General features: G+C 43.2%; 1 protein-coding gene across 1 annotated transcript in view; it reads right to left on the bottom strand.

Annotated features, from left to right (window-relative positions):
- Nucleotides 1-18,900, bottom strand: part of LOC132824618 (protein kinase C-binding protein NELL2-like) — a 345,067-nt gene that overhangs the window by 177,359 nt on the left and 148,808 nt on the right. The window contains exon 13 of the mRNA XM_060839217.1: nt 15,099-15,224. Within this exon, the coding sequence (XP_060695200.1) occupies nt 15,099-15,224 (126 nt within the window). The remainder of the gene's footprint in view (nt 1-15,098; nt 15,225-18,900) is intronic.

Raw genomic sequence — 18,900 nt, forward strand, 5'->3', positions numbered from 1 at the left:
TGAATTGGCCATGCTACATTGTCCCATAATGTTCAGGAATGTGTAGGTTAGGTGCATTAATCAGGGACAAAACGTTGAGTAATGGGGTGTGTTGCTCTTCAGAGGGTCAGTGTGGACTTGTTGGGCTGAAAGGCCTGTTTGCGCACTGTAGGGATTCTAAGAAAGAGTAACCTCAGCTGGTGCAGGAGCTGAACCTGTGTTGTTGCTATCACTCTATATCATAGACACCTTGTAGAGTACAGTCTCCAGCACTCGCACCATTCCAGTTTATTCCACACAGCCACCTGTCTCTGGCAAATATTCTATTTCCCAATACACTGACCATAATTACAAAGGCAATGCTTAGACTGTATTAATTGAGACAGTTTTTTTCAAACACTTAGGCAGCTATTTGCACCTCATTAAAGTGAGATTACTTGCCATTACGTCTGTGGCAGTGATATTGTTACACTTCCTTCCGTCATTTGATCTATTCCCCCAAATAATCTAAAGCATTGCAAGACAAAGCAGCAAACCTGTTTAAAAGCTTCATTCTTTCTAATTAGATTTGCTAATGGCCCTGGCAGAACAGTCAATGATTGATTGATCTTTGTGAAACCTACTCCTTGTGATACTTTCTCGTTCTTGCTCTCACTGTCAAATTTCACAGGAAAAAGAACTGCCAAGAAATTTTTAAAATCGTAACTCAAGCCTCACCAAGAACAAATTTAGTACCAACCGAGTAGTAACATTTCCTCCTGCAATGACTGGGCAGATTTTGTCTCTGATGTAATGGTCATGCTACTAATGTTCAGGCTTGTCAGTACCTTCAGGCAATTCAAGCGTGTTCTGTGAATTGAGAGCGTCCTGAATTTGTTGGTCGATTTATGTCACTTGCGCAAATACCACCTCACTCTTGTCTCCCAGTTACTTTTCGAGACACATGAGATTTGGTCATTAAATCGACATTAAATTCTTCAAGGCAAATTAAGGCAGGTAATTAGCATCACAAGTATCTTTCTTAACTATTCACACATGCCGGGGTGGGGAGGTGGGGGTGGTAAGCTCAGTTGCCTGGATAGCTGGTTTTGCAATAGTGGAAGTGAAAACTGCAGATTAGAGTCGAGAGTGTGGTGCTGGAAAAGCACAGCAGGTCAGGCAGCATCCGTGGAGCAGGAGAATCAGCGTTTCAGGCAAAAGCCCTTCATCATGAGAAATTTGCAACAGCAACAGTATGTGATGTTGGTAGTTATAGGAAGGGGGGAATGTCTCAGATACAGTCATATAAATGGGTTAACTCCAGGAAGGGTAAGAGAGGTCAGCACCTAGGGCAGGAGTCTGTTGTGGATATACCCATTTCAAACAGGTATGCTGTTTTGGAAAATGTAGGGGGTAATGGATTCTCAAGGGAATGTGCACGAATAGCCAAGTTTCTGGTATTGAGACTGGCTGTAATGCAATGAGGGGTACATCGGCTTCCAAGAGATCAATTGTGTTAGGGGATTCTGTAGTCCGAGGTACAGACAGACGTTTCTGTGGCCAGCAGAGAAAAAGCAGAATGGTGTGTTGTTTCCCTGGTGCCAGGATCAAGGATGTCTCAGAGAGGGTGCAGAGTGTTCTCACGGGGGAGAGGGGCCAGCAAGAGGTCATTGTCCACATTGGAACCAATGATATAGGAAGGGAAAAGGTTGAGATTCTGAAGGGAAATTACAGAGAGTTAGGCAGAAATTTAAAAAGGAGGCCCTCAAGCGTAGTAATATCTGGATTACTCCCCGTGCTACGAGCTAGTGAGGGCAGGAATAGGAGGATAGAGCAGATGAATGCATGGCTGGGAGAAGGATTCACATTTTTGGATCATTGGAATCTCTTTTGGGGTAGAAGTGACCTGTACAAGAAGGACGGATTGCACCTAAATTGGAAGGGGACTAATATACTGGCAGGGAAATTTGCTAGAGCTGCTCAGGAGGATTTAAACTAATAAGTTGGGGGGGGGGGGAACCCACGGAGATAGTGTGGAAAGAGATCAATTTGAGACGGGTACAGTTGAGAACAGACGTGAATCAAACAGTCAGGTCAGGCAGGGACAAGGTAGGACTAATAAATTAAACTGCATTTATTTCAATGCAAGGGGCCTAACAGGGAAGGCAGATGAACTCAGGGCATGGTTAGGAACATGGGACTGGGATAGTCACGGAAACATGGCTCAGGGATGGGCAGGACTGACAGCTTAATGTTCTAGGATACAAATGCTACAGGAAGGATAGAAAGGGAGGCAAGAGAGGATGGAGAGGGGTATTTTTGATAAGGGATAGCATTAGAGCTGTGGTAAGGGAGATATTCCTGGAAATACATCCAGGGAAGTTATTTGGGTGGAACTGAGAAATAAGAAAGGGATGATCACCATATTGGAATTGTCTTATAGATCCCCTAATAGTCAGAGGGAAATTGAGAAACAAACTTGTAAGGAGATCTCAGCTATCTGTAAGAATAATAGGATAGTTATGGTAGGGGAATTTAACTTTCCAAACATCGACTGGGACTGCCATAGTGTTTAGATGGAGAGGAATTTCTTAAGTGTGTACAAGCTAATTTTCTGATTCATATGTGGATGTACCTACTAGAGAAGGTGCAAAACTTGACCTATTCTTGGGAAATAAGGCAGGGCAAGTGACTGAGGTGTTAATGGAGGAGCACTTTGGGGCCAGTGACCATAATTCTATTTGTTTTAAAATCATGATGGAAAAGGATAGACCAGATCTAAAAGTTGAAGTTCTAAATTGGAGAAAGGCCAATTTTGACGGTATTAGGCAAGAACTTTCGAAAGCTGATTGGAGGCAGATGTTTGCAGGTAAAGGGACGGCTGGAAAATAGGAAGCCTTCAGAAATGAGATAACAAGAATCCAGAGAAAGTATATTCCTGTCAGGGTGAAAGGGAAGGCGGGTAGGTATAGGGAATGCTGGATGAATAAAGAAATTAAGGGTTTGGTTGAGAAAAAGAAGGAAGCATATGTCAGGTACAGACAGGATAGATCAAGTGAATCCTGAGAAGAGTATAAAGGCAGTAGGAGCATACTTAAGAGGGAGATCAGGAGGGCAAAAAGGGGACATGAGATTGTTTTGGCAAATAGAATTAAGGAGAATCCAAAGGGTCTTTACAAATATATTAAGGACAAAAGGGCAACTAGGGAGAGAATAGGGCCCCTCAAAGATCAGCAAGGTGGCCTTTGTGTGGAGCCACAGAAAATGGGGGAGATGCTAAATGGATATTTTGCATCAGTATTTACTGTGGAAAAGGATATGGAAGATATAGACATAGGGAAACAGATGGTGACATCTTGCAAAATGTCCAGATTACAGAGAAGGAAGTGCTGGATGTCTTGAAATGGTTAAAGGTGGATAAATCCCTAGGACCTCATCAGGTGTACCCGAGAATTCTGTGGGAAGCTAGAGAAATGATTGCTGAGCCTCTTGCTGAGATATTTGTATCATCGATAGTCAAAGGTGAGGTGCTGGAAGACTGGAGGTTGGCAAACATGGTGCCATTGTTTAAGAAGGGCAGTAAAGACAAGCCAGGGAACTATAGACCGGTGAGCCTGACCTCGGTGGTGGGCAAGTTGTTGGAGGGAATCCTGAGGGACAGGATGTACATGAATTTGGAAAGGCAAGGACTGATTCGGGATAGTCAACATGGCTTTGTGCATGGGAAATCATGTCTCACAAACTTGATTGAGTTTTTTGAAGAAGTAACAAAGAGGATTGGTCAGGGCAGAGCAGTAGATGTGATCTATATGGACTTCAGTAAGACGTTCGACAAGGTACCCCAGGGGAGACTGATTAGCAAGGTTAGATCTCACGGAATACAGGGAAAACTAGCTATTTGGATACAGAACTGGCTCAAAGGTAAAAGACAGAGGGTGGTGGTGGAGGGTTGTTTTTCAGACTGGAGGCCTGTGACCAGTGGAGTGCCACAAGGATCGGTGCTGGGCCCTCTACATTTTGTCATTTACATAAATGATTTGGATGCGAGCATAAGAGGTACAGTTAGTAAGTTTGCAGATGACACCAAAATTGGAGGTGTAGTGGACAGTGAAGAGGGTTACCTCTGATTACAACAAGATCTGAACCTGATGGGCCAATGGGCTGAGAAGTGGCAGATGGAGTTTAATTCAGATAAATGCGAGGTGCTGCATTTTGAGAAAGCAAATCTTAGCAGGACTTATACACTTAATGGTAAGGACCTAGGGAGTGTTGCTGAACAAAGAGACCTTGGAGTGCAGGTTCATAGCTCCTTGAAAGTAGAGTCGCAGGTAGATAGGACAGTGAAGAAGGCGTTTGGTATGCTTTCCTTTATTGGTCAGAATATGGAGTACAGGCGTTGGGAGGTCATGTTGCGGCTGTACAGGACATTGGTTAGGCCACTGTTGGAAGATTGCATGCAATTCTGGTCTCTTTCCTATCGGAAAGATGTTGTGAAACTTGAAAGGGTTTAGAAAAGATTTACAGGGATGTTGCCAAGGTTGGAGGATTTGAGCTAAAGGGAGAGGCTGAACAGGCTGGGGCTGTTTTCCCTGGAGCGTTGGAGACTGAGAGGTGACCTTATAGAGGTTTACAAAATTATGAGGGGCATTGATAGGATAAATAGACAAAGTCTTTTCCCTGGGATTGGGGAGCCCAGAACTAGAGGGCATAATTTTAGGGTGAGAGGGGAAAGATATAAAAGAGACCTAAAGGGCAACTTTTTCACACAGATGGTGATGCATGTATGGAATGAGCTGCCAGAGGAAGTGGTGGAGGCTGGTACAATTGCAACATTTAAGAGGCATTTGGATGGGTATATGAATAGGAAGGCTTGGAGGGATACGGGCCAGTTGCTGGCAGGTGGGACTAGATTGGGTTGGGATATCTGGTTGGTGTGGACAGGTTGGACCGAAGAGTCTGTTTCCATGCTGTACATCTCTATGACTTTATGACTCTATCAAGCATGAGGCTGGGACCCTCGGGGTTGGAGAGATAAATGGGAGGGGATGAGGCTGAGGGGGAAAGGTAGCTGAGAGTGCAATAGATTGATGGAGGTGGAGGTAAAGGTGATAGGTTGGAGGGGAAGATGGAGTGGATAGGCGGGAAGGAAGATAGACAGGTGGCACAGGTCAAGAGGATGGTACTGAGATGCGAGTGAATGGGGCTGGGGGAAGGTAGCTCAGAGTACGATAGGTGATGGAGTTGTGGGTAACGGTGATAGGTGGGAGACAAGAGTGGAGTGACTGAACACGTGAACTCCCCCTCCCACTCTGCCAAGGACATGCGGCTCCTTCATCAGCACTCCCAAACCACCCGACGCCTGGAGAAAGAACACCTCATTTTCCGCCTCGGGACCCTCCAACCCCAGGCCATCAATGTTGCTTTCACCAGTTTCCTCATTTTCCCTCCTCCACCTTACGCCAGTTGCAATCTTCCATCTCAGCACCGTTCTCATGGCCTGTGCCACTTGTCCATCTTCCTTCCCACCTATCTGCTCCACTCTCCCCTCCAACCTATCACCTTTACCTCCATCTCCATCCACTTATTGCATTCTCAGCTCCTTCCCCCCTCAGCTCCACCACCTCTCATTTATCTCTCCCACCCCACCCCCTCTGCCGAGACTCCCAGCCTAATTCCTGATGAAGGGCTTTTGCCCGAAACATTCATTCTCCTGCTCCTCGGATGCTGCCTGACCTACTGTGCTTTTCTAGCGCCACACTCTCAATGCGCGACGGTGGTAGAGGCAGGAACAATGGCGTCATTTAAGATGTATCCAGACAGATACATGAATGGGGAGGGAGCAAAGGGATCCAGATCCTTAGAAGTTAGAGGGTTGATTTAGATAGAGGGTGTGGATTAGCACAGACTTGGAGCACCAAATGGCGTGTTCCTGTGTTGTAATGTTCTTTGTATGATCTCATTGTATAGCAGAACAGGCCGGAGGAGCTGAATGGCCTGCTCCTATTTCCATGTTCCTATCCTATGTCACTCAAAAATTTAACTTGACAGGAGTGAATAGTTCGTTGTGATTTTATTAATGTCAACTTCCTAATTTAATTTATTTCCTTAATTAACCTTTGTCAATTTTTCTCTCTGTCACACCTTGACCTTTCTTTCTCAATTCAAAATAGAGTTCAGTTCCAACTGAACCTCCTCCTCAGTTATGTCTTTGCCTCTTTTTTTCAATCCCTAGTTCACATTGTTTGGAGTGAAACCAGTTGGTTCCATTTTAAGCGAATGTCTCTGGTAGTTTGTCATCCTTCCTATAACATTACAACCTTAAACACGTAAAAAATATGTTTTGAATTGAAGGGTGTAGAAAAAATACAAATGCAGCATGCCACAAGATGCAGATTATCACAATCATTAGCATTTTGGAATTATATAAAATAAAGAACCTTTTAGCTGTATCTTAGCATAAAATACTTCAGTTAGTTAGTTGGTGCCGGTGTTGGACTGGGCTGTACAAAGTTGAAAATCACACACAACACCAGGTTATAGTCCAACAGCTTTATTTGGAAGCACTAGCTTTCAGAGCACTCAACTGGTTATCTTTGTTTTATTGAATATTGATAATCAGTTGTATTAAATGTGGAAGCAATTTCTTTAATTGCTACTTTCTGATCTCAGAGAGTCTGATTTCAAGGAATTTCCACAATTGTCGGGATTGGAGAGTTTGCGTTATCGTGAAAGGCTAGATATTTTCTCTGGAGCATTGGAGGCTGAGGGGTGACTTTATAGAGGTTTATAAAATCATGAGGGGCATGGATAGGGTAAATAGACAAGGGTAGAGGAGTCCAAAACTAGACGTCATAGGTTCACAGTGAGAGGGGAAAGATATAGAAGGGACCTAAGAGGCAACTTTTTCATGCAGAGGGTGGTGTGTGTATGGAATGAGCTGCCAGAGGAAGCCGTGGAGGCTGGTACAATTGCAGCATTTAAAAGGCATCTGGATGGGCATATGAATAGGAAGGTTCTGGATTAGTGGTGCTGGAAGAGCACAGCAGTTCAGGCAGCATCCAAGGAGCAGCGAAATCGATGTTTCAGGCAAATGCCCTTCATCAGGAATAAAGGCAGAGCCTGAAGCGTGGAAAAATAAGCTAGAGGAGGGTGGGGGTGGGGAGAAAGTAGCATAGAGTACAATAGGTGAGTGGGGGAGGGGATGAAGGTGATACGTCAGGGAGGAGAGGGTGGAGTGGATAGGTGGAAAAGGAGATAGGCAGATAGGATACGTCCGGACAAGTCATGGGGACAGTGCTGAGCTGGAAGTTTGGAACTAGAGTGAGGTAGAGGAAGGGGAAATGAGGAAACTGTTGAAGTCCACATTGATGCCCTGGGGAATAGGAAGGGTTTAGAGGGCATGGGCCAAATGCTGGCAACTGGTGTTAGATTAATTTAAGATATCTAATTGGCGTGGACAAGTTGGACCAATGGGTCTGTCTCCATGCTGTACACCTCTATGACTGGTATAATCATGATTGTCATTTTGTGAAAGCACGTGCCTATTAGGTACAGAAATTAGTTAGACAATTGGATAGATATATGGAAAGGTATACAGGTATATGGAAGACTGGGAAGGTGGTGTGCAATCACCCTTGGGTGACTCTTTAAGGGTTAATACAAGTCAGGTTGAATGTTAGCTTAATTTGGAACTGCACAGGCACAGTGATATGAGCTATTTCAATAGACAAAGAGACATAACCATGCTTTTGTATATAAAAGTAGATACTCATTAATGTTACAGAGAGGTAATTGCTGTAAATGAGAACGTTTTGGCATTTTCAAGAGACATGGTTACAGGGCTTGGACACAGCAGGAGTTCAATTTGCCTTACAACAGAAAGCATTTATCTTAACTGGGGCTGGGTCTGCTTTCAACTGAGGCATCAACAGTGTATTGTCTCATACAAATGGTTATCACCAAGTGCATAAGAATGTAAAAAAAACTTCATTCATTAAACAATCTTCTTCAAGCATAGGGTATCCATATACATAGGGTAGAATAAAGCTTTCTAAAAACCGAAAAGAACTGTGAATGGTGCAAATCAGAAAAACAGAAGTTGCTGTGAAGAGATATCAGAATTAATCAGGAATGGTCACCGGACCTAAAATATTAACTCTGACTTCTCTCCACAAATGCTGCCAGACCTGTTGAGCTTATCCAGCAATTTCAGTTTTTGTTTAGAATAAACCTTCTCCTTGTTTGGACCCCGAACCATTTTCATGCTGAGTGTCACCACATCAGTGAGTCACCCCAGGCTCAGGTCAGGGTCAGGATGGTGAAAACAATGACTGGAAACCAGATCCTGGATCAGTGGTGCTGGAAGGGCACAGCAGTTCAGGCAGCATCCAACGAACAGCGAAATCAACGTTTTGGGCAAAAGGCTTTTGCCCGAAATGTCGATTTCGCTGCACTTTGAATGCTGCCTGAACTGCTGTGCTCTTCCAGCACCACTGATCCAGAATAAGGGTCAGGATTACTAGCCACGGCCAACAATGGAAGCAGTGAATTTTCGGTGGGAATGGTGGAAGGGGTGGTAGTTTGAGGGACAATGGCTGCTTATAGGTGGAAGACCATTCAGGTAAAAGGCTTAAATTTCCTTTAAACACACAATAGAAAGGGAATGTGAAACCATCTCAGGTTTCTTATTGTTCAAGGATTTTGAAGATGTGAGGCCAGCTGAACGAAAAGCTCAGGGCCACAAGACATGGGGGAATGAGCTGAGGATACGACCTTGTGTAGATCACCACCACAAATCTCTTTATGCCAATCATAAGTAAAATGGTACATAAACTGTCAAGGAAAACTTGGCAGCAATGTGAAAATAACCATCAACAGACAAAAAGAGATGAACTGATGAAATTTGTTCTGATACTTTATAAAGATTCACATGAATAATATCTTTGGACTCATTTCAAATTGACAAATATAGGACCATGAGATTTTGGAGCAGAAATAAGCCATTCAGCCCCTTGATCTGCTCTCTCTTTCAATTCTGGTCTCCGTCCTATCAGAAAGATGTTGTGAAACCTGAAAGGGTTCACAAACGATTTACAAGGATGTTGCCAGGATTGGAGGGTTTGAGCTACAGGGAGAGGCTGAACAGGTTGGGGCTGTTTTCCCTGGAGCATCAGAGGCTGAGGGGTGACCTTACAGAGGTTTATAAAATCATGAGGGGCATGGATAGAATAAAAAGACAAGGTCTTTTCCCCTGGGCTGGGGGAGTTCAGTACTAGAAGGCTTAGGTTTAGGGTGAGAGGGGAAAGATATAAAAAGGACCTGAGGGGGAACATTTTCACACAGAGGGTGGTACGTGTATGGAATGAGCTGCCAGAGGAAGTGGTGGAGGCCAGTACAACTGCAACATTTAAAAGACACCTCAATGGGTATATGAATAAGAAGGGTTTAGAGGGATATGGGCTAAGTGCTAGCAAATGGAACTAGATTGGGTTGGGATGTCTGGTCAGAATGGACAAGTTGGACTGAAGGGTCTGTTTCCGTGCTGTACATCTCTGTGACTCTATGAGACCACGGCCGAACTGATAATCATTGATTTCAATTTCCTGCTGTTTCCCCATAACCTTCAATTCCATTTCTGATTGAAAATCTAAAGGAGCCTTGAATATATACCAGTAACTTTAAAATACGTAATAAATATTTAACGAATACAAAATTTACAGTAAGTTAATTAAACTTGATTATATAATAGCCAAAAGTGTGGTGCTGAAAAAGTACAGCCGGTCAGGCAGTATCCCTGGAGCAGGAAAATCAACGTTTCGGGCAAATAAGGCTGGGAGCCTGGGGGGGTGGAAACATAAATGGGAGGGGGTGGAGTTGGGGAAGGTAGTTAAGCGTGTGAGAGGTGGATGGAGGTTGGGGTAAAGGTGATAGGCTGGAGGGGAGGTGGAGCGGATAGGTGGGAAGGAAGATGGACAGGTGGGACAGGCCGTGTGGAAGGTGCTGAGCTGGAATGTTGTAACTGGGATAAGGCATGGGGAGGAGAAATTAGGAAACTGGTGAAATCTTCCTCCTCACCTATCTGCTCCACCTCCCTCTCCAACCTATCATCTTTACCCCCACCTCCATCCACTTATTGCACTCTCAGCTACCTTCCCCACAACTCCATCCTCCTCCCATTTATCTCTCCACCCCAAGGCTCCTAGCCTCATTCCTGATTAAGGGTTTTTGCCCACAATGTCGATTTTCCTGCTCCTCGGAAACTGCCTGGCCTGCTGTGTTTTTACAGCACCACACTCTTAACTCTAATCTCCAGCATCTGCAGTCCTCACTTTCGCTTAATTATATAATAGCGTGTTCTTCTTTTTAAAGTTAAATCTAACAATTTTTTATTTTTCAGAAGGATGCCCTTCTCTTTCATTCTCTGTTATAGCCCAGAGATTGAGTTCAGAGGTCTTCCCAAAAAACCTTCAATAACAACTGAAAAGACTTAACAAGAAAGCAGGCTGCAATTCCCTATCAGTGCCTAGAATTTTGTTTTGTGGATTAACTGTAACATTGGCATTCATAGAGACGACCATAGCTTGCTGTTTCAACAAAGTAATGCTTCACCGCACATCTAACAGTGGAAGATCAGTGATAGGATCAGCAAGTGGGAAATCATTTTCACGAGGAGTAGAAATAGCCACTTCTTGAGTGTATAAACATTGAAACAAGGTATAAGATTAGCATTCCTTGAAGCATCTTTGATATGAACAAACCCAAGTCCATCCTCTCATTTTACTCACATTTCCCTTCAACATTCTGCATTGTTTCGATTCCTTTAACCTGTTTTTAGACTTGGATTTAGCTGTATGAAATGCATTCTCTCTAAATGTCATTTCGCTTTTTAGTTAGTCATTCTTCTTTCTAAGGAGGGGGAAGAGGAGATCCATGGAATTACAGACCAGTTAGACTAGCTTGTGTGCTGGGGCAATTGCTGGAGTCTACAATCAAGGATTGGGGTCACTGAACATCTTTAAAATTTTCAATTAATCAGAGTGAGCTAGCGTGGATTCAGGAGAAGTGGATCATGCCTACCAAACCTCATTGAATTTTTTTAAAGAGGGGATTAAGTTAGTGGACAGGATAATGTCTGTAGATATTGTTTTTATGGACTTTCAGAAGGTATTTGATAAAGTCCCACATAACAGACTATTAACTCAGCTAGAGGCACAAGGAATTGAAAGCAAATTACTGACATGGCTCGGAAACTGGTTGAGACAGGCAATAGAAAGTAAGGATAATGATAAGTACTCAAATTGGCAACATGTGACCAGTGGTGTCCTACAAGGTGTGTTACGGCCTCGATTATTCCCATTATTTATTAATGACTCGTATAGTGGCATTGAAAGTCATTATCCAAATATGCTGATGACACAAAGTTAGGCAGCATTGTGGATAATGCAGGACATACAGTCATAGAGTTATAAAGATGTACAGCATGGAAGTAGACCCTTCGGTCCAACCCATCCATGCCGACCAGATCTCCCAACCCAATCTAGTCCCACCTGCCAGCATCGGGCCCATATCCCTCCAAACCCTTCATATTCATATACCCATCCAGATGCCTTTTAAATGTAGCAATTGGACTAGCCTCCAACACTTCCTCTGGCAGCTTATTCCATCCATGTACCGCCCTCTGTGTGAAAAAGTTCCCCCTTAGGTCCTTTTTATATCTTTCCCCTCTCACCTTAAACCTATGTCCTCTAGTTCTGGACTCCCTGACCCCAGGGAAAAGATTTTGTCTGTTTATCCTACCCATGCCCCTCATGATTTTATAAACCTCTATAAGAGCACCCCTCAGCCTCCGATGCTCCAGGGAAAACAGCCCTAGCCTATTCAACCTCTCCCTACAGCTCAAATCCTCCAACCCTGGCAACATTCTTGTAAACGTTTTCTGAACCCTTTCAAATTTCACAACATCTTTCCGATAGGAAGGAAATATTCAGGTAAAGGTAAGGTGAGCAAGATAATTCTGTAGCATTCAATTTAAATTAAATGAGATGCAGAAACATAGCCCTTCAAGCCTGTTGCATTCATTATGATCCTGGCTGATTATTGAACTCCATATTCTTTGATTCCTTTAACTCCAAGAACAATATCCAAAACCATTCTTGAAAACAGCCAGCAACCAGGGCTCACAATTCCAAGACTGCCAGCAAGAAAGCTAGGAGTGAGATGAGAAGCTGCTCTACTCAATCGTTACAATGTGGAATGAGCTGCCTGGGATGATAGTGGAGGAAGATTCCATGGGAGGTTTCAAAGCAGAGCTGGATGTGTAGTTGGAAGTCATGAATTCAGAGGTTTTCGGAGATACGGCTGGAACGAGGCAAAAGTGAGGACTGCAGATGCTGGAGATTAAAGTCAAAATTAGAGTGTTGCTGGAAAAGCACAGCAGGTCGGGCAGCATCTGAGGAGCAGGAAAATTGACGTTTTGGGCAGGAGCCCTTCATCAGGAATGGAGACTGGGACGTGCCAGTTGGCTCTTTCAGGAACTGGTATGGGCATGGAGCAAATGGCTTCCTTCTGTGTTATAAAGTTCTATGACGTGATAGCATAAAATTACAAAGGGATATTGGTAGATGACATGAATAGGCAAAACTATGGCAGATGGAGTTCAATGTAAGCAAGTGAAAGATTATCCATTTTGGACCAAAAAGGATAGATCAGGGAACTTTCTAGATGGTATGACGGTCAATACAATGAATGTCCAAAGAGACTTGGGTGTGGGGAGAGAGGGTTGTGGTGGTCAGGTGAATAGATATTTAAAATGTCACAATCAAGTGCAGAAAATAATCAAGAAAGCTAATAGAATGTTGTTCTTTATATCGAGAGGATTGGAGTATAAGGTGCAGAAATTATACTGTGGTTATACAAAACCTGGTTAGACCACACTTGGAGCAGATCTGGGCACCACACCTTGGGAAGGATTAGATTAGATTCCCTACAGTGTGAAAAAAGGCCCTTCGGCCCAACCAGTCCACACCGACCCTCCGAAGAGTAACCCACCCAGACCCATTTCCCTCTGACTAATGCACCTGAAGCTATGGGCAATTTAGCATGGCCAATTCACCTGATCTGCACATCTTTGGACTGTGGGAGGAAACTGGAGCACCCGGAGGAAACCCACGCAGACACAGGGAGAATGTCCAAATTCCACACAGACAGTCACCTGAGGCTGGAATCAAACCTGGGATCCTGGTGCTGTGAGGTAGCAGTGCTAACCACTGAGCCACCGTGCCACCAATATGGAGGAAGCCTATCCGCCCTGGAGGGAGTACAACGTAGGTTTACAAGAATGATACCTGGACTTCAGGGGTTAAATTATGAGGAGAGATTATACAAAGTAGGCCTGATTTCTCTAGATTTTAAATGGCTGTGGGGTGATCCAATTGAAGATTTCAAGATATTAACAGGAAAAGACAGGGCAGATAAAGATAAGCTGTTTGGGGATTGTAGAACTAGAGGCATAGTCTGAAAATTAGGGTCAGACCATTCAGGAGAGATGTTAGGAAGCACTTAGACACACAAAGGGTAGGAGAGGTTTGGAATTCTCTTTCTCTACCATAGAATCATAGAATGCCTACAGTATGGAAACAGGCCCTTTCTAATCTTTCAATGAAAATTTTTTATCTATTCCTCGCAACAGAATGACCCCCGACTGACCGTGCGAGATTAGAGATGACTGTTAATAAATACTTTGTCAACATGGAGCTGCCACCTGACCTGACTATGTGCCCTAACAACACGTTTCATAAATTCTGTTAATACCATTCAGATGCAAAATGAAAATGTTACAACCACCCATTTCTTGCTTGGTCCCAAAGTTATTCCCAAGAGTGGGCGATCATTAACTAGTCAGAAACATTGAGCATTGCCAATCATCGCCACCTTATACCTCCTGTCAGCATCTGCATGTTTTGAAATATCAGGACTGCTTCACTATCTGGGATTTATTGCAGAGTTCTTACAAAGTAGGGAATCCTGTGCTGCAGGATCCTATCATTCTATTCTGTGTTGATGCAATAGGTTTAGAACTTCAGGCATAACATTGTCGTGTTGGACAATAAACTTAAAGTTTTAAGAAGAAGACATGACTTAAAAGAATTTCTTCAAAATGTTGGTCCTTTTGTACTTATTCTTTCATGGGATTGGAAGGTCAGCATTTTATGTCCATCCCTAATTATCCTTGAGTGGCTTGTGTTTCAGAGGACATTGAAGACCTCAACCTCATTACAGGGGAGCTGGAGTCATGTGTCATAGAATCACACAGCATAAAAAAACAGGCCCTTTGGCCTATCATGTCTATGCCAATCAACAAAACACCAAATTGTATGCATCCCTTATACCCGCACATGCGTCCATAGCTTCCTGCGCCCTGGCATTTTAAGTGCTCATCCAGGTGCTTCTAAAGAATGGCAGATTTCCTTCTCTAGAGGCTATAGCAAACCACAGAGACTTCATTTACTAATGATTTGTGCTAGTTTTATGGTCACCATCCTGAAGCTAGATTTCAATTTTTATGAATTTATGAATTGAATTTTTAAAAATTCATCCATGACTGTCATATGTAGGCCAGGCCAGCATTTATTGTCCATCCCTAATTACCCAGAGGACAGTTAAGAAACAACCATATTGCTGTGAGTCTCGAGTCACATGTAGGCCAGACCAGGTAAGGATAGCAATTTCCTTCCCGAAAGGGCATTAATGGACCAGATGGGTTTTCCCAAGAATCGCCAATGATTTCAGGGTCATCATTAGACTCTTAATTCCAAATTGTTATTGAAGTCAATTCCACCATCTAGCATGGCAGGATTCGTAACCAGCTTGATGAAGGGCTTATGCTCGAAACGTCGAATTCCCTATTCCTGAGATGCTGCCTGGCCTGCTGTGCTTTGACCAGCAACACATTTGCACCCCAGAACATTAACTGGGTCTCTGAATTAATAGTCTAGCAATAATCTCACTAAGCCATCACCTCTTGAATCCATGATAGGATTTGAACTTACATTCTCATGATATGAGTATGGACATTTCAGTATTAATCCAATGATAATACCACACTCCCCCTCAATTATTTCACTTATTAACAAACATCTTACCTGTACAGGAATAATCGTCAACCTTAATATAACCCGTTTTGCAGATACAGATGTAGGACCCAGCGCCATTCACACAGATGGTATTCTCCCGACAGTAGTGTTTATTTTGGGCACACTCATCAATATCTGTGTATTGAAACAATTTAATAATGAAGATCAGTGAAATCCAATGTTTCTACATGCTGAAAACAATCAGATGATATTGTTGCTTTAGCATTTAGATACGTGGGTCGTTGATACCATGTGATACAGTGAACTATTTCAGTCCTTCTAGAAGCTGGTAAAAAACTGCAAGGTGGAAGGAAAGTTTCTAATTGGTCTCATTGACCTACTGTATTGAGCTATCATTGGAACCCACATGAAGATAGAGGTCCTTGAGATGTCTTTGCTTTCTCTTAGCAATGAAACCATTAACAATACACGGAGAAAGTGAGCACTGCAGATACTGGAAATCAGAGTTGAAGAGTGTGGTGCTGGAAAAGCACAGCCAGTCAGGCAGCATCCAAGGAGCAGGAGAATCGATGTTTCAGGCTTAAGCCCTTCTTCAGGAATGAGGCTCATTCCCAATGAAGGGCTTATGCCCGAAACGTCGATTCACCTGCTCTTCAGATGCTGCCTGACTGGCTGTGCTTTTCCACACTCTTTGACATATTAACAATGCATGCCAGTATTGAACATCTAGCCTAGTCCAAAAGTCTATGTGAGTGTCTGGCTGAGTCTATGCACAGGTTGGTGGTTGACATGGAGAGCCAGGCCCAGCTCCCTCAGGGTCTGCATTGCCCCATCCACTAGTCCTCAGGACCAAAGGCATGGGGACATGGTTTCATTACTAAGAGGAAACAAAGACATGGCAAACACCTATAAGTTACGTGTCAATGTACCAAATAATATAGACTTCAACTACAGAAGGTGGTGTGCACAGCCAGACCATCATGGAAGATAGCCTTCCATCCATGGACTCCATTTACATGGCTCACTACCATGGAAAGGCTGCCAACATCACCAAAGACCTATCACACCCTAGCAATGATCTACAACCTGTTCCATCAGGCACAAGATACATCAGGCACCAGCAGGTTCAGGAACAGCTTCTTCCCTGCTGTTATTAGATGGATGAATGGACTCTCTAACTTCAAATAATGCTGATCTTGTTAATGTTGATCTTGTCTGGCGCACACCCTGTGTGGCGTAACCTATATGGTTCTGTATGAGTTTTTTTCACCCTCTGTTCTGTATGTCCTTGCTTACTATGATCTGCCTCTACTACTCGTTAACAAAACTTTTCACTGTACTTAGGTACATGTGACAATCAATGAGTCAAATCAAATCGAATAAAGTGATCTCAGTAGGTTTTCTTCATCCTTTGTATCTTGGTGAAGTGTCAGATTCTGCTGAAGGCCTGGAGATGGTCTGGTCAGCTGTTGGCCCTGGAGGTTTGGTCAGGTGATCCCGTGGACATTTCAATCTGGACAGTCCTGATAATGCTGAGGGTCTTCTTGCCAAAGTAACCATAAGATGCATATAAGGATGATGTTTGCACAGTCACCAGCATCAATTGTGGCAATTAGTGATTCATCTACCTACAGTTGATCCTCCTGATCACTTTAAAACCACTCTCACCATCAATCAATGCTCCCCCCCTTCAACTGTTATCATTTAACGAACAGAATTTCCAAGCCCCGTTATAACTTTTGGAAGCTGTCAAATAACCCATAAAACACCCTGAGTAAACAAAAAGCACCAGGACCCGGGTTCTATTCCACTCATATCCTCCCCATGTCTACGTGGGTTTCCTCCTCCACTTTCCTCCCACAGTCCAAAGATGTGCAGGTTAGGGAAATTACTGATAATATCCAGTAATGTGTAGGCTAAGTGGCTTAGCCATGGGAAATGGGGAGTTACGGGAATGGGCTGGGGGTCAGGGTCTGGGTGGGATGCTCTGTGGACAGTCAGTGCAGACTCGATGGAATGAATGGTCTCTTTCCGCACTGGAAGGATTTTATGAATTGACTTGCAGCCATGAGCCCATAGAACTCTCCAAAGAAACAAACAGGTTTCAAAACTGTAATGGTGGATGCCTATTCTCTGTGATTAAAATAAGGAAGGAGGATTAAACATTTGTAGTTGATGTGTTAACATGCTAAGTTACCCTTTCAACAGTGTGAAATGCACTCTACCTTTTTATTTATTAGAAAACCTCCATCTGAAGACTAATGGACAGTTATAATTTCCAATCATGCTGTTGTCACCTTGTTGAATACCGACACAACTCATCTTACAACATTTCATGATAAACTGTGATGGAGGCAAAACTAATTAGCTTCACTTTTAAATTTTCCCAACTCCAATCCAAGGCTCCTGTCTCCATGTAGCTGTATAAAAGCCACAATGACTGAAATCTAGCCATCAAAATGAGAAAAACACATATCTATGGAGGACTCTCCATTGACTTGCAATGTTATCATTACTTTCTTAACAGTTCTGTGATCTTCTCCCTGCATCAGCTTTCATGAAAATGGTCTAAGGTCGAAACAAAAGTCCAGCCATCTCACTCAGTGTTCTTTCCTTCCCCCAACCCATTTTGAGAAACAGAACATTTAAATCTGGACTTGGAACCCTGCACATTATTTTATCTGTGGTCTCACAGAGTTTTGATTTAAGCTAACCAGATTTTCCTACTTTTTTTTATAGATATTTTTATTGGGAATTTAACATTTTGACAAATTTACAAAAATAAGCAGAATTTTCAAGCACAAACATTAATATAAAAATAGATCTTAAATATATAATCATCAAAATTCAACTAATCCACAATCATCCAGAGTGTATAGTTGAGTCGCTTACATCCTTCAAATAAGAGAAAATGTTCTCTAATACACTCATAACAGTATGATTAAAAGGAAGCTATTTCCAAACAATAAGAACAAACAAAAAAAAATTAAACATGTTTGAATGGAGATCTTCCCCCTTGTTCTCAGGGGGCCTTACTACCTTTCCAACGTTCCACCATATCCTCTCCCAAACAGTGTCCCACCCTCGACCCGGGCGCTCCTTAATAGGATTTAGATATAATACCGAGCTAGAGTTAACAGTGAGCGCCGCACTCCCACCCCACCCCACCCATACCTGAGTATATCTAATAGCATCAATACCACGTACAAACACACATAACTATAAAATTACAACTCCAACAGATTACAGTTAAGTATAATAACATAGCAAGGAAGACAACCCCGCTCCCAGAGGCAAAAGTAAAGTAGAATAAAGTAACCATTTCTCCCCACGGAGTGTGGGAGAGGCAAGCCAACATAAATTGTCTCTTACGATTTATTTAACCGAGTCTAAAAGTTTCTTGGCCTCTTCCGATGATCTAAAATTATACTCGGATCCTTCGTGGGTAAAGCATAACGTCGCTGGGTAGCGTAAGGTGTATTGAATATCTAAGTCCCTTAAACATTTCTTCACCTCATCAAACGCCTTCCTTCTTCGTGCCAAAGCCGGGGAGAAGTCCTGAAATAACATAATCTTGGATCCTTCATGAATCATAGCTTTAGGATCCTTTCCAAGCTTTCTGGAGGCATCCAGGAGTATCTGCCTCTCCCTATAACTCTGCAGCCGGAACAGGACCGGGCGTGGGCGCTGGTTTGGGCCAGATCCGCGTACTGCGACCCGGTAGGCCCACTCCACCCTTACCCGGTCAGTTTCAGCCCCCAGGTTTAAAAGCTGGGGCAGCCATCGCTCCAGAAATGCTATTAACTGTTCTTTCCCTTCTTGCTCTTGAAGGCCCAGCAGCCGAATATTC

This window comes from Hemiscyllium ocellatum, chromosome 19, assembly GCF_020745735.1.
Source record: "Hemiscyllium ocellatum isolate sHemOce1 chromosome 19, sHemOce1.pat.X.cur, whole genome shotgun sequence".
Classification (NCBI taxonomy): Eukaryota; Metazoa; Chordata; class Chondrichthyes; order Orectolobiformes; family Hemiscylliidae; genus Hemiscyllium; species Hemiscyllium ocellatum.